The 21,893-nt window shown below is 39.2% G+C and overlaps 1 protein-coding gene across 5 annotated transcripts in view; it reads right to left on the bottom strand.

Moving 5' to 3' along the window:
• WAPL (WAPL cohesin release factor) overlaps positions 1 to 21,893 on the bottom strand; it is a 163,030-nt gene that overhangs the window by 39,136 nt on the left and 102,001 nt on the right. For all 5 annotated transcript variants that reach the window (XM_075423027.1, XM_075423026.1, XM_075423029.1 and 2 more), the window contains 2 exons: positions 11,204 to 12,253; positions 3,697 to 3,815 (listed from right to left, as the gene is read on the bottom strand). In XM_075423027.1, the coding sequence (XP_075279142.1) occupies positions 3,697 to 3,815; positions 11,204 to 12,253 (1,169 nt within the window). The remainder of the gene's footprint in view (positions 1 to 3,696; positions 3,816 to 11,203; positions 12,254 to 21,893) is intronic.

Genomic DNA, 21,893 nt, shown 5'->3' with positions numbered 1-21,893 from the left:
CATATGTCTTAGCAGCACTCAAGACCACTAACAAGCATTATAGTATTCCCTCTCTCCCTGGCCCCTCAAGCCAAAAGGCTCACACACCTTTTAATTACGATTTGCAACTCCATTTACATTCTTACCTTGGAATATTCAAAGGCAATCAGCATTCACCTTGTCTAGGTTGGCTTCATATGGCCACAGGCAGAACAAGGATCAGCACAGAGTAGCAGGTCACACTTTATCACATATTTTGAGTTTAAGAACAGAGGGTCATCCCACAACATTGGCTGTTCAGAGGATTTGGTGGTCTTTAGTGACACACTGGACAACAAAAATGCTGAACTGACAGTACAGCTCTGGCACAAACTGGCACAGCCAACAACTCCTAGGACCGATCAATCAAACAATTAAGTTTGGGGATAGACTAGTTCTCTTTATCTTATGTTTCTAAGGGTTTGGGTTTTTTTTTCTAAGGTTCCTGTTTAGAGACATCCATAGTTTGCATAAGACCACTGGGAACTGTTCCATACGAAAACTGATTGTCCTCATTTGCTGACTCCAGCTCAGATCTCTGGTGAGAGGGGCAGGAGCAAGAAATCTCAGTAAAGAATTTTTATGGTCCCTATTTTCAAGCCTTTAGTCTGAGTAGATTTAGACCACAGCAACAAAAAAAGTTCTTGTATATGTTACTGGTTTTTGTCCAATAACTGAGGAGTGGTTTCACCCGCAGAAGGGGAACTAAGCTCACAGGGCCCAGCAGGTGGGCATATCACAGCCCCACAGAGTTCCCGCTTACATGCTAGAGCACGAGCTACTGAACCAGTTGAATAACAATTGTAAACAGCTGCAAACAAACTTTTGCAGACATTACTCATGTATGCTTCACACCCATAATTTGCAAGTCAAGTAATGCCAATATTTATATACTGTAAGTACATAATTATGTTGCTACAGAACATAATATTCCCCCTGTAACTCAGGCTCAGGTTAAAGAGATTTAATTTACTTAAAAGCAGAATTCTGGTTAAGACTTTACACACCTATCATAACGTACATGCTACTGCAACTTCTACGCTTATTATTATGTGTGTGAATCGTCTCAGTGATTCCAGTGAGACTCCTTATGTTAAAAGCAGTTTTTCGAAACACTGTCATTCGCTAAGTCAATAATGTTTGTGAGCTTTTATTGCACATGTGCTCGAAGTTTCGAGAACTGGACTTTAACATTAGAGTACGACGGTCAGGTTTCAAAAGTGCAAACATGGGCGAGAGTCCTGCTGACTACGAACTGCAAAAAACACTTCAGCGTTCCGCATCTGCTGAAGATTAACAATACCACCTGTGGCTGCGCGAGGAACAGAGCTGGTCAGTTTTCAGCTCAGCATGATGCAGAGTGCCATACCTCTAACATTACCACCTAGCAGAAAATAACACTGTATCTGCTGGTTTCTACAAGAAAAAAAAAATGGTGATCAGACAGTGAAGAAGTTCCAGAGATATATATGTATTTTTAGATCACTTAGTTATGGTCAGGTCAATACTTGTAGTTCGTTCTTGTTCACTCCCAGAATGAAAATTCCCTTAAGATGCAACTGAGATTAGGAGTCTATATCTATAGTTTAGGAAGATAATTATAGTGTCTCTAATTAACATCAGAACAAGCTTTACAAGCTTTTTTAGTAACTCCATGTAACAGCCATACGATTAGAGAACATTAAAGTTTGAAGTCTGAATTGCAATTACAGCAATTTCTACTTCTAGGTCCATTATATCACTACAGGGTCAAAAAGGCTGTTCAATTCTCACCCTTCCCACTTCAATTTATTCCCCACTGAGAATTTTCTAGAGTTGAAACCATTTTCTCTTATATAGTATGATATTGCTGTAAGCTTTTTTCCACTTAATTTCATGACATATGCATTCAAAATTAGTTATAATAGTTTTCATCTACACGCTCAAGTATTTCAAGCATAAAAATTAAACAAGAAACACATAAATTGCTATTACAGAATAGTACTTGAAGCATATAAGTATTTAAACATCAAAAATATGTCATATTTACCCGAACACCCACAGCTGTTTTATGCTGCTAAAAATTACAGCAAAAATGGTACTGTTAAATTTACATTCCCCGTACTTCTGTTTCTCAGTCTATTGTAGTATGTTGACCGATAGGAAGTTGATTGGTAACAAAAGAATATTTAACCAGCAGAAGCTGAGGAACTCCTATCTTCAAGAAATACTATTTCAGTTCCAAAAAGACCCTCCTCCTCACTGATCGATAGCCTGACTTTACACTCTGGAAGGAAGAGTCAGCAGCTCAGAGCTCCCCATTCTGTCCAGTCACGAAGAGACAAGAAGCGATACTTCTTTCCAAAGGGGCTTTACAACTGACAGTACATATTGGTCACGCGTCCTCCCAAATGAACACAGTCCCCTGCATGTTTTGAGAAACAAAACAAACTTGTCCTCCTTCCTCCAACAACAAATCCACAGTTTTAAATGGAAAATGATTATATATCAACACAGCTGGGGAGATAAATCTTCTGGCTCTGGAAGACCAACAAAACCCTTAAAAAATTACTTCAAGTGAAACTATCATGCAACAAAAGTAATCAGCTACCTTTCTGAGAAATTTCAGTGTGTGATTTAATTATTAGAATTCTTTAGGAAAAATAACAAGGAAACTTATTTCTAAAGCATTCTTAGAACCATTACACTGCTGAACACATTCTGAACACATCTAAAAGAGTTTCTACTATAGCACGCAACTCCCGGGTCTTGCAAAGTTTATGGAACTCGAAGGGAAAGGCAAAATAGAAGTGCATTTCCCTCTCCAGTTCTCTCTTTCTCTTCTTACACCAGTTCTGGATTGCAATGAGGGCGAGATAGCCACTCTCCTCACCAGCCAACGGGAACATCTTACGCACAAAGCATATGAAAAGGCCCAAAGCATGAGAAATGGGCATCCTGCACAATCAAGTCATAAAAACTCCATTTTATGGAGGTTACATGGATCCCACTATTGCAAACTTTCACCTAATAGCTAAACCTAATTTTTGCTGTATGCACATTTTTAAAAGAGTCAAAATACTGAGTAACTTCTGATAACAGGTAAGATCAACCACAGCTAGCACTGGCAAAGTGAATGAGGACCATTCACAGTACGAAAGGGCCAACTCATCCCGAATACTACATAGTTTGGGTATATGGGGGTGGGATCAAGGGTTACTTTCCTTTTTTTAGCTATAATAAAATCTCACTTTTCCACATGCTATAAAAGCAGTTGTCCTTATAAAGACTATACCAATGCCAGATTTGAAGCTTTCAGAAAGGTTCAGTCCTATAATATGACAGATATTTCTCAGGAGAGTGAAGAAAGAAAAAAGAAAAAAAAAGAAAAAAAGAAAAAACCCCACACAGCATCCAATGGTGCTTTAACAAGCATCTAGAAGGGAATGCATCTACGTTGTGCATTACCATTGTGCAACCCCAGACTTGCATCCGAGAAGCAAAATTCCCAGTAATTGATATGAAAAATTCTACGCTTGAAGGTTTTTGCTTTTCCAGATACCCTCTTCAAAGCCAACAACATATCTCAAGTGGAGATGTAAACTGGGAGAAAAGCCGTTACATACATAGGAAAAAAAAACAATACTGAAGAGTTAATTAAAATCAGAACTTGGTCTTGGTCTCAGTATTATTACTCACCCGCTTTGGCCCACTAAAAATCTTCCTGGTGTTTTCCTTAGATTTATCACCTTGTTTATTTGTGGATTTCTTATTGCCTTCAGGCACACCAGATGCATCCTCTGAAAACTCCAGAAGATCTGCAAGAGGCAAATATAGACATGAAACAACCATACTGAAAGCTGTTGAACTGCTAGAGCATTTCTTGCATCTGACATTTCCACACGTATAGCTTTTGAAATTATATAATAAACAAAAAAACTTCATCACAAAAAAATCAGCTTTAAAGCCAAACGCAGTACGAGATGGAGCTCAGGTTTACTGACTCAACTGTCATAATACCTACAAGATACATTACAAGGTACACGGTCACGATTATGATAGCACCTCTTGCCCACCGTGTAAGCTTCAAGTTATTATTTCCCATTTTATACTCCTGTGAATCCTGGGTTACCTTTTGTACGTGCTTACTTACGGCTTACTGCTAAAATTCGGAGCAGCAGATGAATTAAACAGTGGATGGGGTCCTTCAAAAGTGTGAGACAAAGTGATTTAGAAGAAGAGTACTTCCCACTACAATTACAGGACTGAAGAATTGACCCTACTTCACTTCTCATTAAGGCAGCCTGTTTATATTTGCCTATTCTACTATAAACAATATTAAAAAATATGATCATCAGCTCAGAAAGGAGTCAGCTAGAAGGAACTGCTGAAACGGCCTTTCAATGCATTCATTACTACTTACCAGGAGTTCTAGTACCCCGTTTTAGACTGTAAATCTGCAATTCACTGACCTAATTAAATTATTGTCCTATTTTTTTTTTCTTTAAACTTGTGTTGTATTTGAAGCATTATCCCTTGGAGACCAGCTTATGTTGTTTTACTTGGCACAAACCAGAAGTTACCATAAATTTCAAGACGGAAATAAAGACAGGTACAGAGAAACACTGTTTCATCTGATAAACGGTTTAGAAAACCAATCTATTCCAGAGAAGCTGCCGCTATTTGAAAACTACACTGTAAGAATACAAGCAGGTTGGATTGGTTACTCTAATCCTAAACGCGCTCACATCCAGTAAACAGGATCAGCCAACTGCCTAGGCAAGGAGGCAATCAAAAGCAAATCACAGAGTGGTCTGGGTTGGAAGAGACCTTTACAAATCATCTAGTTCCAAACCCCTGCCATGGGCAGGGACACCTTCCGCCAGACCAGGGTGCTCAAAGCCCAGTCCAACCTGGCCTTGAACACTGCCAGGGAGGGGGCAGCCACAGCTTCTCTGGGCAACCTGTGCCACTGCCCCACCACCCTCAGAGTAAGGAATTTCTTTCTTATGTCTAACCTAAATCTACCCTCTCGTAGTTTAAAGCCATTATCTTTGTCCTATCACTACATGCCCTCATAAAAAGTCCCTCTCCAGCTCTCTTGTAGGTCCCTTCAGGTACTGGAAGGCTGCAACAAGGTCTCCCTGGAGCCTTCTCTTCTCCAGGCTGAACAGCCCCAACTCTCTCAGCCTTTCTTCATAGGAGAGGTGCTCCAGCGCTCTGATGGTTTTTGTGGCCTTCTCTGGACCCGCTCCAACAGGTCCATGTCTCTCTTGTGCTGAGGGCTCCAGAGCTGGACGCAGGACTCCCGGGGGGATCTCACCAGTGCGGAGCAGAGGGGCAGAATCCCCTCCTTTACCCTGCTGGCCACACTGCTGGGGATGCAGCCCAGGATATGGTTGGCCTTCTGGGTGGCAAGCACACATTGCTGGGTCATGTTGAGCTTCTCATCAACTACCATCCTGAGTCCATCCCCTCAGGGCTGCTCTCTATCCATTCTCCGCACAGCCTGTATTTACGCCTGGGATTGCCCCAACCCAGGCGCAGGACCTTCCACTTGGCCTTGAAGAACTTCATGAGGTTCACACAAGCCCATCTCTCAGGCCTGTCCAGGTCCCTTTCGATGGCATCCCTTCCCTCCAGCACGTTGACCTCACCACATAGCTTGGTGTCATCAGCAAATTTGATGAAGGTGCAATCAGTCTCACTGTCCACGTCACCAAAGATGTCAAACAGCGCCTGTCCCAATCAGGCAAGCAAATTTTTAATGGTACTTGCAAGGACACAAAACTTTACTATAAGTATTCTTAAAATAAGGCTCAGACGTTTCTTAAGCTGCAGTAAATTTCAACAGGCTTGGCAGCACAAGGGCAGGCAGGATGCCCACTGCAAGGCACCTACCAGAACCAGCCTCTCACATCCCAACCCACAGGTTTTCAGTGTAGTTATATGATGTCAGTACAAAACCTTAAGAACACAACCTAAACAATTTCTCTGAAAATAACAGACTTTAAAAGATGTTTTGATAATATCAGTCTAACGGAGAAAAATATTCTCATTAACTTACATAAAGCAAAACTACTTCCCAAAGCTACATAAAAGTCTACTTAGTCCTCTGCTGGAACTTGCCAACTAAAGAATCAAACCAAATCACTTTGATATATATCCTTAAAAATCCTGAAATACTTTTGAAGAAGCCGGGCCCCAAATGCAATTCCCAAAGAAAGTCAAACCAACAGAACTGGACCCTCCTCTTGTAGATTAAAAGCTAAAAAGTGACTTACTTGACTACAGTAATTACAAACATGCAAGTCACCCCAGAAATGCAAGATGTGTTTTCACCCACCAAATCAGCACAATAATTTGTGCCTTGCTCTAAGGTTTGGAGCTGGTATTGTGATTAATAATGATTAACAGTGCTCTATATCAACTAAGCCACGATTTAAAAATCATCTAAGTTTCTTTGTTTGATTTTCACTCCCACACAATCCTGAACTATCCCATTTAAATTAAGTAATTTTAAATTCAAAGAAGTTTCTTGATAAAAATGTTTCAATTCCTACTTGCAGTAGGATAATTTCGCATTTTTTAAATGTTACTAGCATATCAAACACTTTTATGACTAGTTTTGAGAGATTATCTGGATCGCTTTTATTTGAGCAACGCTCTTTGAGGCCTTCCAGGTATCCTAAAAACACTCTGCACACATCTGCTAACAGATTTCAAAATCTAAACTCAATATGGTGTGGGGGAGAAGTCTCTTGCTAACACTGAGCCAGGCAAAGACACGAGTAGTTGGGTAAGCCATGACACTAATGAAGCTTGTTTTCCACTGGCTCTCTCTAGTACGGATGTTTTTCCTGCCCTCTCACAGCTAAGACAAGCATATTTTTCTCAATATGGGAGCATGTAAAGCTTTTTCTCCTCCATCCAACCATTTTCCAGGCATTTATAAACTTTGAGATGATTTGTCTGCCTTGGCTAAAATTGGAAAGATGTTCAAAGACCAACTGGAAGGCAACACCACAGTAAATTTCCTGCGGAGAAACAACGCGGGTTTGTTTTAGTGCCTGAGAGTAATTCTGCAGAAGATTTAGAAGTCCAAACAGGACTCTGCCTGTGAGGACTTTGATGTACTCTTAAAGCCTAAAAATATTTTCCCAATTAAGGTGATTCAGTTTTTGAGGAGATGCAAAGCAAGAAAAAAAGTATATATGTAGGGCAAGTTTGCTCACCAGAAATTAACTGAGTGCTAGATGCTGATATACAAAAGCTATTTTATTATCCAAAAACACTCCAGGAATCTCATCTTGATCACTGAAAGGAAAATGAATGCATAACACAAAGGTTAAGTTGTATATCAAAACTGATGTACAAAGCAAAAGGCTAAGCTGCAATACTTACACTACAATAACAGGGTAACTGCTACTATAATTTACATCAAGAATGCTGTAGTTCATCATTACTGTACTGCTTATATATAGTGAAGACGGAGGTGAACCAAATAAAAATAAGTAATTAGGGTGGACAGATCTTCATACCTTCCTTTAGCGGAAGGTTTCAGAGCAACTGCTCTATCCTGTTTATGTCAATCTACATAGAGATATGGAAATGTTTCATTTTAGTCAGCATTGTTTCTTTTTTATGCCTGTCACTTTCTGTAATAATGTTTGTTTTACTACATTTCATTTTGGCCAATGACAATAAAATTAACAGTTATATGTGTCCCAGTTGAATAGGCAGAAAATAAAGCGTTCTGAGACTACAAGTTCAGAATTCAAATATATTAGAAATCTTAGTGACCACCCAAACCACTTGACAACCACAGCAGCATCTTTAAAGAAAGACAGAAACAAACTGTTAGCACAGTTATTTCCAGAAGTATAACACTGACTCAAAGATACAGGTTTGCTCGTCAAAACTGAAGCTTAAACTTATTTTTGGTCAAGCCTTACTCTTCTTTGTCATTAGTTCAGATTTCTCTCTCCCCACTGATTAATATAGTCAAGTAATTAAGTCATTTTCCTACGGTATTAAAAGCTTCTCTTTACTAGAGTCAACCTGTATTCTGGCCAGTGAAATGATACAAGTACTGTTTCAGATCTGGTGAAGTCTCATCAGTACTTTTAGCCCCCGGCCTTCTGTCAGACTACAGCTGGAAGGCTCACAAGTGAAAGGGGCTTTTGCTTCACTGGGTTGCTACACCGACTAGTACGAGAGAATTTTAGACTGCAATGAGGGAGGGGGAGGCAACTTTAACTAGAACTCCAAGCTTCACCAAAAATCTCAGGCTCATAAAGTTATGAAGTACCTTCAGCAAAAAGCAGGGTCTGTGAATAGTGTCTAGGAACTGAAAAGCCAGAGCACCTTGTGGTTTGGGGTTTTTTACTTCTTTGGCTTTTGTTTGGGTTTTTGGGTCTTTTTTCAGCCATCTCAGCAGGCAAGCCTATCATACAAGTGAACAACAGAAAAGACACTTCAGTGAAAGACAGTCTAAAATTGAATTTATCTACTTTGCATTTTTTCCTGCGCTAACAATATTGTCCATCTAGTCTTCAGTGCTTCCTTAAATTTCATTTGCAGAAACATTTAAACAGGTATTATTAAACTTCACTTTTCCTCAACTGTGAGCTACTAGACTGGAAGGAATAGTCCATTTCCAGCTCAGAAAATCTTTGCATGTTGTTTTACACTAAGATTCTAAAATACGTTTCACAAAAATAGGCCGAGATTATAATAAGTAACCAAATCAGTACTCTGGCAAAAAATTTGTAAGACTGTAACAGAAAGCATCAAATCTCTTGAAGAACTGACTGTGCCACACAGCTTTCTTTACACACAGAATTATGCCAAAATAAGCCTTAAGAATTTCTGGGGTTGGAATTCAGAGAGGCAATCTGGCATCTCACCTGGCAACCTGGAACGCGAACACTGGATTTTTATCTGTGGGTTTATTCCTTAGTACAAAAAAGAACAGCACACACAGGAACTCGGGTAGCATTAGCACCTCTCAGTACTGTTTGTAACTTCAGGAAAATTAATTGTGCAAGATGTTCTGAAAGCTTTTTCTGAGGCTTGGATTCAAACTGGGCATTTTCCATGGACGCAGAAGTCACTTTTTTTCGCAGTATGTAAAGACGATACCTCACAGCAATGTCACATATTTTACCACAACTTCAGGCTGAGACCCAGAAGTCCTTGATAAATTCGCAGACCCAGCATCGCTATATTTAAGGACCTTAATATGGCTGTTCTGAGTGAGCATGATGCTCAAAATCTTCAAAGGTCTGAGAGATGACAGCATGAAATATATCAAGGAGTCCTACAAATTGCAGGGCAACATCAGATTGCCTATTTTTATAATCTGTACTACAGGATCGAACTAGGGAATGTGCTGCAACTTAACAAAATAACTTCACGTCACCCTTTCAACTTTCAGAAGAAAAAATGCAAGTCATATCTCACCTGGCTACAGTAGCATAAAACAGGAATCAAAGGAGACATAAAATAAAGGGGAAGCATCTCTCAGTGGAGGCACCGAGAGGTAGCTCCTCCCTGAGAAGTGGAGGAGTGTATGAAGAAACTAACAGAACACAAACTCACATCTACCTGGGCCATGGGAATCTCTTAAGAAAATATTTCAGAGAAATAATCTGTGAAATCTCAGAGTATAATGGCCTCCTTGGTGAATGTAGCACTGAATGCGAACTGTAGGTATTTTGAGACTCCAGCAGACAGCAGCTGAAAGGATTATTTCATGGGTCAGCATCTCAGCTGCATTAACTGTATAAGCGATTTTTTTCCTTGGAATAAATGGCTGAACAAAGACTCGTCAGAGAAAGGGACTCAGATGGAGTATTTCATAAGCAGCCCTGTAAGTTAAATCCCTTTTCCAAAGAGGCTGGAATGCAAGTGTCTCATCATAATTCAATTTTATGAAAACAAATCAAGGGGTTTTTTTGTTTGAAAACACAATCTTCTCATATAACACCAATATCAATTTAGCCCTTTTAGAATTTAGAAGAAAAACCCTAGCAGCTACATTTACCTTTGATTAAAAAGCTTACAGACAATTCTGTTTTTGGAGACCAACATAATTAGAATAGAGAAATGAACATTTTTTCCTATGACATTTTACTTCTGGATTACATTAGCAGAAGCTATTTGTAGGAAAAAACAGCTTCTCCAACATTTGTAAGGCTACACTTCAGTCCTCCCCTCTCCCCACAGTGAAATACATCTTGCCAAAGTCTTAAAAATGTAACAACTACAGTGAACGCATAAAAACTTCTCCTGCTTCACGCTCTGAAATGGAGGACCAAGAAGTTCCCTAGAACCGCAGCAGTGTTTTGAAATACTTAATCCAACACGGATGATTCTTTGCCATTAGATGTTTACAAAGAGAAAAAGCTAAACGAAATGCTTCACCAAAGTTATTCACTTTCTTCATCAACACACCTTGACCTTGATAAAAGTCATTACGCAGGACCCAACCAACCACCAAGCAAGTCTAATTTTTCAAAGGCACTCAAGCACCAGCTTGCTCAGCAAATTCTGCATGAACAGTTTTACTCATATGTGTGAATGTGCACACACATACATACACACACACACACGTACCGCCTATACAGAAGATGAAGATAAACGAAAACTGGAAGCAAAAGCAGAAATACCTCAATATGCAGAGGCACACCCAAAGCCAGTCATCTGGCTGGCACTCCGTGGGTCCCCACAACCACTCCCTTGAACTGTGCATCCTCAGACAATACAGAATTTGAGAAAGGTCCAAACTTTTACAAACACATTCAAAAAGCACGAAAAGGAAAAAGATACTTCATATCTCTAAGAGCTACTTAAATTTCTGCACTCGGCTCCGTAATGCTGCATTGACGTGGAGCTTCTGCGGGAAGGCATCTGCCTTTCCAGGCACAGGTACTGTATTCTCAACACACCAAAAAGGTACAAATCTTCTGTTCAAAATGAACAAAACTCCACCTCTGACAAGAGATCACGGGGTATAAAGCATACTTCAAGACAGCTATGAAACACGAGACAGTACTACAGCAGAAATGAGCAAACCTCAATTTTAGATTTCCAAATTAATAGTACTGTTCAACTGACTCCTGTGTATACTGCAAAATGACCAAAATGCAAGGATGAACTGAATTTAAACGTTAAGTACATATTCCAGACGAGTTCTGCTTACCTGCATTAGTGCTGAGCTGGCTATCCTGGGAACAGTTTTCATTGCTGTCAGAGGTTGACTGTAGCGAAGAAGATGGTGCAGTTCTACCTCGTTTTTTGTTAGCTTTCCTTTCCGCTACCTGCCACTCTTCATCTTCATCCTCGCTTTCACTCAAGTCATCAAACCCAAAGTACTTGATTTTGTAATTGGAACTCCCAGAACTTCTAGAGGCGCCTTCATCTCCCCCTCCCTCATCTTGATCATCAAACCCAAAAAACTCTAATTTGACATCCTTTTTGGATTTGGTATTGCTTGGTCGAAACCTGGTTGTAGTTTTTGTAGTAGCAATGTCTGCTTTCTTTCTTAAGCGTCCAGCTTCTCCCAAGTCAGCAGGGGTTGCTGTGGTAAATTCATCGATTCGTTCCATGGTGTCCTGTATAGTAACATTACAAACTGACAAGCAAGATGGATGTAGAACAGTGTAGTCTCTAGTCCGTCCAACTGTCCCTCTAAAACTGGTCCCACTACTTGAAGAAACTTTTCTTGCTGGGTTCAGGCCATCATTATTTGACTCATTGTTTGCTTTGGATAAAGACTGACTAGTGCCATCCATTAGCTTGTCAAAATTCGTTGCTCCCTGCGCTTTTGCTTTGTTGGATCGACAGTATGTCCTACAGTTGCTTGGCCTAGGAATAGTTTGCACAAGTTCTTCACTAATGGCTTCCTTTGGATTTTCAGTATCTTCTTTATCACACTCCTCATCCTTGCTCTTCATCTCTGAGAGATGTTCGTTGTCAAAATCTAATACACCCTCTCCAGTTCTGACATCTTCAGTTTCATCCTCCCATTCATACAAGTGAGTTCTTAATGGCCCCTTCATCTGAGATGTTTCTGATGGAGAGTCTGCTGTTTTCCCGATGTGGGAGTCCCAAGAATCAGGCAAGTCCTTGGCTTCAATGTTGTATCCAGCAGTGTCTGTACTTTCAGAATTGGCTTTGTTACTGTCTTCAGCATTCTCATCGATGAAATGACTGTTCTTCTCATTATCTTCATTCAAATTCTGTATTTTATCTACAAGAAAGGAAAAATTTATTACCAAAAAGCATTATCAACAAAAAAAAAAAAAAAAAAAAAAAAAAAAATCACCCTTGCAGGCAACTTTGAAAAGTCACAACATAACAGCAAATATTCAGTGTTCAACAACAACAAAAAAAAAAAAAAAAAAAAGAGGTCCTTATCCTCCTGGTTTATACTTTTTAAGCCTCACAGTTTAAAATTTTTGCTATAATAAAAGTCTTCTCACCATTTCTAGCAAAAATATACACTAACTTGAAATAAGTATCACTTTGAAAACATGTGCATCATGAAAAAACAATAGTAAACCCTAAATACAATCACTTGTTTATCTATACAACCTATACAGAAAAGGAGAGTCTGCAACAGAATTTTCAGTGAAGTCAATCACCATTCAACGTTTCACACACAAGGGACTTACAGTGAATAACTGAGATACAGAGCAATTATAAAGCATTTTCTAATTACATAAGAAGAAAAATCTCCTTCCCGTAGACAGGTTATGTGTTGCATTTTATTGGTATGTAAGCATACCCCCCAAATCCTTGTTTACCTCAAACTGTGGCAACTACACAAGTGTTTCAACTGAAAGTTTTGCGATATAGATTTTAGCATCTGATTTGCTTCAGATGCCCTACTTTAAGTACATTTTTCTCTTGCATAGAACTTGAACAGAACAGGCAGTATCACTGGAAATGCAAAATAGGTATGAATCAATGAATTAGCTAAGTCTGCATATATTCATTTTTAATACCACAAGATGCCTTACAGTAGCCTCCTGTAGTCAGGAAAGGGGATGTATGAGCAGCTTACAGCTTCTCCTTCTGATATTCCTTGTGGGAGAACTAGATAGCAGTGATGCATCAACGCAGCAGAAATGAAAATCAGCATGGGCCACAGAACCTACCCATAAGACTAAGTAAACTTGCTGAAAATTATCCTATAATTCACTGCCTAACACAGTAACTGTACAGCTAAAGTCAGTGGAAGTATTCCACTAACGTATCTATAATAGAAAAGCTACAGTCCCTGTTACAAACTGTATGATAAGTTTTGATCAATGTACCCTGAACAGAATGGCACACAACTTCAGCAATTGTTATTTTATTTTGCTTCTTCAAATTAAATGGACTTCCAGAAGAAATACAGAAGATGCAATTCTCATCACAATTTTAAATTAAATCACTTCCAAATGTAGGTTTTTTTTACAATGAACTTCTACAGATTTGAAGAAGAGCTGCTGCCAAAAGTTAGTCTTGCACTTCTTTAGACTGGATATTAGGAAAGATTTGTTCACTGAAAGAAAGAGTGGTCAGGCATTGGAACAGGCTGCCCAGGGAGGTGGTGGAGTCCCCATCCCTGGAGGGGTTCGAAAAACGTGTAGTTGTGGCACTTCAGGACATGGTTTAGCAGGCATGGTGGTGTTGGGTTGATGGTTGGACTTGATGATCTTAGAGCTCTTTTCCAACCTTAATGATTCTCCAACCCATAGCTACACTTGCACCTTATGCTGTCAAAGGGAACAAATTCCAGTGTAATAAACCAGTTTTTCTAAGATTGGTTTCCAGCTGACCAGCATCCACACAATAATATGCCAGGAAAGAAAGAGTAAGTCTTGCCCCTGTTGCCCTCTAAACTGCCAGAGAAACCATTGCCCTGAAGACCAGCAAAAGCTCAGTGGATTTGGTACCAGAGTTTCAGGAAGATTGCATCTGCCATACTCTGTTGTTGCACCTCACACACATACACAAAGATACCCAGAAAACACAAGTGTGTTATTTCCTGGAAACAAGAGGAGCAGAACTTTCTTTGAAATTTCTGAGGCAGCATAACCAAACACAGAAGCCAAGGTGTCTGCCGTTACTATTGACACTCCCTGTACTGGCTGCCTGGGCCAGGAGAAGCAAGATCAGAAGTCTGGCTGGAATGCAGAAGACCCTGATGCACAGAAGAGTAGCACACAATGAGATAAACTGGAGAAACAGAAGCAACCAGGACAGGAGCAAGTAGAAAAAAAAGTACTGGAAGAGAATATGCTCAGAAGACACAGGCACAGAACGCTACAGTAATAGCAGGGGCTCCACTGGCAGAACACAACACCTAAAGTTCAGATTTGTTCGGTAGCAAATGCTTCCTTTGCTCATCAGCAAAATGAAGGCTTTAGCATCCTCTAGCACTACTGTGACTTCATTAAACTCCACCAGCTACCATTCACCGAAGGGACACCAAAGTTTCATAGCACTGACCGAAAGGTTTCAGCCTTTCTGACCGAAGGGAGCATCGGTACTGTTCCGCGGACTTCTGTTCAACTGTTTCCAAATTAAAACAGCACCATCTAAATGCCACCCTTGCACGTATGGTTTATAAAAGAACTTTAAGGTGCAAGCAGAAAATTCTAGTAAAAGAAATGACTACCAAGTCAAGTTTTACAGGAAACTGGTTTAATCCTAGCTGAAATTCCTCAGGGAGACAGGACAAGCAATATCTCACAAACTGCATCTAGGTTTTGTGGGAGTCCAGCTGAAGTCTGTCATAAAAGTTTACGCACTTAGATAGAAATAAAAAACAAAAAAACAAACCACCACCCTCTTCACAGAATACGTGAAATGCAAAACTAAATTCTCCAAAGAACATCAGTCCTAGCCACCTCAGTGACGGAATCTTGTTTAATCTTTTTCAGTATTAACACATTAAATCATGTTATTCCCATTTCAATCTCATGCTTGTGATAATCTGAGAGGCCCAACCAGAACTAATCTTTCTGTAATCAAAGAGTGAGTTTGACAGTGTACAGTATGTTCCTTTTTCCCCCATATGTTCAATATTCTTGAGCAACTGAAGACTAATACTTAAGGCATGAATTTCAGCAAATTAAACTCAAAAAAATTCATACTTTCTGGATAAAACATACTATTTTGCAGCCTTACCACTACTGTTCCATATCTGCATGCATATTTACATGAATTAATAAAGTCTAAGCAACATTTAAAACAAGCACATTTAAAATATGTCTTGGCTCACTAAACAATACTTGACTGAATTCTTAGGAAGAGGTTCCAGTATCCGTATCTGGAAAGGGAATGGTTTTCCTATCCGAAGGAAGTCTGGGATTTAAGAGCCGCATTTCATACCAGGACCATATCAAATCCCATCTTCCCAGGGAAAGAGCACAATACATGTGTGTGCATGCACATTACAACCCAAGAGTCAAACAACTCAGGAATCTGTTTTGAAATAAAAAAAAGCTGAAATTTGATTTTACATTGTCTTAGCTTCAACCATTATCATCTCAGCTACAGTCTGGACTCTCAAGCAGAAAAACTGATCAACAGATCAAGCCTGGAAAACAGACTGAAGCGGCCAAAGATATATAAAAATATATAGCTTATACACATCAACAGCTCTGACAAAAAAATTAACGTAAAAACTTACCAAGGAATCTGTCTCCAAAAGAAAAATTAACCCATTATTCTGAAGAAGTTTGGGGTTTTGTTGGTGGTTCTATTTTTTGTTTGTTTTTTTTTCGTTTTGGGTTTTTTTTACAGTCTGCACATCACAAAAATCGTAACTACCCTATAATATAAACCTTCACGCATGTTCTCTTCAAACTCCAGATTTTTAATATGCAAAAAGCAAAGATATTCAGGGAGGGCATATTTAAGTCTTTCACTTAAGATCACTTCATCTCAAACATACTCCCTGAATTCTTCCATACATTCACCAGTTCTGAAGCAGTCTTTAGCAGTTGAAACCACTTTACTGTTTCAGTCCCTTGCCAGGAAGTGGCTCTGTCAGCAACCAAGAGCCAAAGCCATCATCTACTCGGTCTTCGTAAGAAAGACGATCCTCGTGACACTCCTATCAACCGCAGGGCTGCTTTTTTAAAAAAGGTTTTCTAACATGCATTAGACATTTCACCACCAATAAATCCAAACAGATAACCAAAATTCACTCTTAATGAAAATATTAGTTTTGATGATGTAGTTGCATACACTGAAAAACTATTCTATAAATTGTTCTATAATATTTTAGAATGTGCTAAAATTAGCCTAATATTTGTAGGACTCTGAGCAAGCAACACAGTCCCATCTAGTCATCTGCGGCCTATGAAGGGAACAAAATTTTCTACTCTCCTGCTGCAGCAACCTCATTTGGACAAACTGCAGCATCAGTTGAGAGATACACCATGCAAGAACAATCTTTCTTCACATCTATTTTCTCCATTTCTATTTTTCCTGTACTTGCTGCACTGAGGTTGTCACATTTTTTTCTTCCCAGAGTGTCTCCTACTCTCATCTCCAATTTCACACTTACACAACCTGCCCGCTCTTCTCCTTGTGCTCGTTCCCAACAGTCCCAAGTACAAAACCGAGGAAACTGAGCTAGCTATTAATTCCTCAATGCCAGTCGCCACCACCTCCAAGGGAACTACCGAAAGCGCACAGGTACTTCAAGGCATCAATGCACCTGCATATTAGTTTCCAGCCTTGAATTCCTTGTTTCTCTTCATCTGTAAATGTGAGTAAAATCACTTTTTCCAGTCAGCTCAGCTGACTAATAAATAACAAATCCATTCTATCCCAGCCAAACAGCTTTACTGATGTTTGGTTTACTACACTTCCAAGAAATGATCTTAAAAGACACACACCCTTAGTCAGCAGCTCTTTCTGTACCACAGTTCAACCTCTGTTGCCTTTGCATAAGCTATACATCATTTTAAGTACGTGCATAAGCAACTGAGAATTTTGAGTTGTCTCTGAAGAATCCACTAGTATCAACAAATTGCTACATCTCATTATTCACTCTCAGCTAGTAATTTAATACAGCATTCAAAGTTACTCTTAAACAGCAAGTAAGTGGCTGCTAACTTCCTCCTCCATCTTGCACCAAAATTTTGAAACCACCCAGTACTTCAGAAGTCTGAGTAACTGCAGCAGGGAGGTTCTTTCATCTCCAATAATAAGCAAAGCTGAGTAAACCATTTACTGTACACCAGGTATAAAGTTTGGCTTTAAAACTGGATCAGCATAATGCATTAGTGGAAAATTAAGCAGTGACATTCAGAGGAATACTTCCTCAAAGAAGACTTTGTCAAGCCACTTTTTTCATCTCATCAGTAGGTCAGCTGCTGTCAGACTGAAGGTTCTGTCCCAGCAATTACTGCAAATCACTTGCTAATTGCCTAAATGTGTACAATATCCACAATTCCAATAAACACTGTAATTTTTAAAATCAAGGTTATCTGTAGTAACTATTACAGCAGAGGCTAGCATGACTGTAGGAAACACAAAACATACAATTTTATTTACATATACAGAAAGTACAGAGAAAATGAGGAAAATGAAATAGTTTTGAATTATTATTCTGTAGTTCAAAAGAGGCATGCAATTTCTGCTCCCAATTTTAATTGCAATTAGGCTCTTTTGGGACTCAAATACCAGAATAAGTCTCCCAAGTAATTTCAGACCAGCAATAGCATATAACTATGTAATTCACCAGAGTCTCTCTTTTTTTTTTTTCCAGGTACTAGCACAATATTCCTAAGAACCATAACAACCTCCTGTAGTAATCATGGTTTGTTTTCTGTTTAAATCTCATGAGAGGACCAATCTAAATGACTGGCAGGTCTAAACTAAACGTTAACTGACAAACACCCACACATTTATACACACCTCTTGCTTTATTTTACGCTCTAGTTTTCATCACTAGCAAGATGGGGATGTTCCGAGTATTGCTGATGAATTAAAAAAAAAACTTCTTCCCACCAAATGCATTGAGATGTTTTCACACACACAGATGCACAGGACCAAACTTTGTAAAACCATATTTAAGTGATTATGACAATTATTGTCCCAAGTAGCCTCTGTAAGATGCCCATTAGAGACAAAGATTCAAGTACATACACTGCAACATATTCAATTTATATGAAGTAATAGTTTATACTCCTCTAGATATGTGAAAATGTTTAAACAGTGGGAATGTAACAGAGTTCTAAAAATCCCACTGCTTTTTCAATAACAAACCTTTGCTTTTTCAGTACTAAACCTTCAAACATTAAACAAATGCACGTCTAGACTTATTACATCATTTAGACTAGGTGGATATAAAGAGAATATTCTGTTTACATCTTTTCTAAAAATACATATTTAATATAAGTGCTCACTTATTAGATAGAACAAATGCTATTCTACATATCCAACAGAACAGAACATGCCTCCTGGCTACGAGTAACTACAGTGGGACAACCTCTTGCCTTTTCAATTTTAAGATCATGTACAAAAGGAAGAACACAATTCTAGATTTTAATTTTTAAGACTTTTTTTTAAAAAAAAAAAAGAAATTAATTTTCTTCAGAGATAAGACACCTACATCCTTCAGCTGGACACCTCTGATAATTCTGGCATTACAATGTCTCAGATTTCAACCTTATTTTTTCCTAAAGTACCCCGTAACACATCTCACCCTTACTTCAAAAGGTTTTTCTTCTTAAGAAACTAATGTCTACGTGAAAATGTGCTCCCAAATAGCCCTCAGAAGCACTACTATTTCTTCACTGCACTGTATGAGAAAAGGAAGAATATGTCCCTGCCCACAAAACACTTAATTTAAATCACTGTAACAGTAAAAAATATCATATAATTACAGACTTGTTGAGATGGTGAAAGGTCTAAAAAAAATTGCAGGGCTTTCAGAAACTGCCAGAATGAGAAGAATCACCCTTTTTTTAAAAAAAAAAACATTGTATGCCATCCATAAAATGTTTTAAACAGAATGTTACAAAGAAACCAAGGTAAGTTACTAATTGAAGACAGAAAGGCAACTTCCAATACGCTTCTTACCTTCTAGCTTTAGCTATAGATTGTCTTAAAGCACAAAAATAGCGAAGGCCAGTAGTTTTGCCAGAGCAAAAGTCACATTAGACCAGCTGAGCAGAACCTCTGGTGCTAATTCAAGCCGCTTTCTAGCACAGACAGCTAATGTAACGAGGAGACTCTAAGGAACATCTCTATTAGCCTGGCTCAAAAAACTTCATTTCTGGACTGATGATGAAAAAGAAATTGTTAGAAGAACCAAGAAAGACAATATACAGCAATTTATCTCCACAATTGGCTAAGTGATTCCAGTCACTTTATATTGTATACAAAATGGCAAAGAAACACAGAGACAAACCCATAAAGGTTTTCAAAATGCAAAAATATGAGTAATTCTAACCCTGACTTTTGCCTGTACCCCACTGGCTGGAGTGCTGTGGAACTTTCTCAGCTCTGGTAATGACCAGCACACATACGGGGAAGTTACTGGTACAAGCAACAGAGGGCTGTGACAGCCACTGACCAACCCCATCTGTAAGTACAAGGTAGCTCTCCGTGAAACAAGTGAGCATGACCCCAGGACCTAGAAACGAGCACCAAGAGACCAAAACCAATGGGCAAAAACCAGCTGCGTTACCTACAGCTGCAACAGGCCAGCAGCATCCAGAGGGGCCCGGCAAAGACACCTACTGTGAGAAACAGTCCAGTGAGTAATTAACACAAAGTCTTCCTACTTGTCATTTTGAAAGGAGATCCAGGTAAAGAATACCAGAAACTACCTGAAGGTACCCGGGGAGAAGGGAGGAGAAAGGAAATGTCTGTGAGGGTACAGGAGCTTAAGAGGTTGCACAAGTGGTCCCAAGAGCCTGAGGTGTTTTTGCAGGACTTGTTCTACCTCTTGCCAGAGATGCTCTGCTTCGCCAAACTAGAGCTACTTGTCTTCTTGTCTGGGCACCTTCACAGATTCCTCAGAGAATTTTTTAGGCAGCTCAAATTGGTATTTTCTCATATCATCACTGATGACATACCAGAGTATTTACAATAATGAACCTATACTGATATGACTGATGACCTAGCATTACACTTCTAGCATTTGGGTACACATTACAAGCACCATCCTCATTCCGGCTCAAGGTTCACTGTAATGGCCTTTACTGTTGCACTAACTCAAACTTGGTCAAAACCTGCTCCAGGCAGGGCCTAAAGGCAGTGAGCCAGCTAATGCAGAAAGAGGAAGCCATAAAAACAATTCTTATCATTTCTCACAGGAGATTAAAAGTTTGACAGAACTTTCTTACTTGAAGAGGAAACACTGCAGTTTGGAGAAAAGATAATTTCTCTCCATCAACTACCGAAGCTGCAAGACTTAACAATTCCATACCCTGATCCTTAGGGTACAGCACATACCAAGATGGAATCCTAAACATGACGAAGGGGAAAAAATCCTTTAGGAAACCAAACCACTCTTCTTGTGTAAAAAAAAAAAAAAAAAAAAAAACCACACACAAACAAAAAAAAAACAACCAACAACAAACAAACAAACAACACCAAACACATAATCCAAACCAACCATCAAGAAACATATCCTCCAGCCTAGTCCCCATTTCAATTTCATTTCAATTTAACTTAAAAGACAGCTGGTTGGCTCCAAGTCTGAAAACATCATTTTCAGCTCCATAAAAATAAAATCATCATTAACGGTCTAACGTTAATTGCCTAAAGTCAAACACTATATGCTTTTGTTAACAATTCAGTGATAGAGCTGCAGAACCTTATTTGCTATTTTTAAGTCACGTGGAGCAGACAGCAGTCTTAGGCTGTGAGGACAGTGTCTCTCGACATAGATTTCTGTCCTGAACAGATCTGGGGCTCACAGAGCAAAGTTCGTTGCCCCATAACCCAACCACCACCCCCCGCAGCCTCCTCACCACCAACCTGTTTGACTGGGCAGGAGACAGCACACACCGCAGATCACACGCAGCGACGTGTGCTGACTAGCCAGCTTGCTGCTGCCTTTCCAAATGGACTGGAGACAGAGTTATAGCCACATTTTCCTTACCGCCATGCAGACCAGAGAGACATAAGGGAACAGCTCAATCAGTTCAATTCCGTTTTTCACTCCTCCATTTTTTGTGAGACTTTGAAACCTCTCCTTACCACTCAAAGTTTGATCAAAACTGGTTAACAAGTACAAATGTTACTGGGAAATTGAAGAAAACAAAAGGACAGTCAATATTAGCCTTGGTGTGCTAAGAAAAGATGCTAAGATGTCAAAATATTACCAGATATACAAAATAAATGCTTATGTCTTCTATTTACTCATGGAAGAGTTGCCAGTATTAAATGTTAGCCCTACTAACCTGAACTCCAGGTTACTTTTCTCTCATTTTTAGTAATCCTTGACGAATACTAACCAAAGCATCCTCCACGCTACAAACAAAAGAGATACTGCCTTCTACAGCTTTTGTAGCGTGAGACCTTCTGCTCCTTCACTGCTGCGTAGCTAGCTGCAGGAGCCTTCGTTTTAACATCGAAAGGAGCATGATTCAATTATTACACACAGGAAACAAATCTACAAACATAAACTAGGTTTCTTTTAGTATTAGCCACACAAATTCACAGAATTCATTGTGAATGTTTAGATAATATTAAAGCCAGTCAGAAGCTATGAAATCTTTAAAAGGTCAGGCAGGTGGCATGACGCCAATTTCATACTCCTCTTTATGTCTCTTCAAGTAGACACCCGACTACCAGAACAGATGGAAAAGCAAGAAAACCAAACATCAAGGAAAAGAAGGCAGTAAGACAAAGAAAAAAAAGCATAT

This window comes from Opisthocomus hoazin, chromosome 6 (genome assembly GCF_030867145.1).
Source record: "Opisthocomus hoazin isolate bOpiHoa1 chromosome 6, bOpiHoa1.hap1, whole genome shotgun sequence".
NCBI classification, from domain to species: Eukaryota; Metazoa; Chordata; class Aves; order Opisthocomiformes; family Opisthocomidae; genus Opisthocomus; species Opisthocomus hoazin.
The sequence above is the reverse complement of the archived record's forward strand: the minus strand, read 5'-3'. Positions and strand labels throughout refer to the sequence as shown.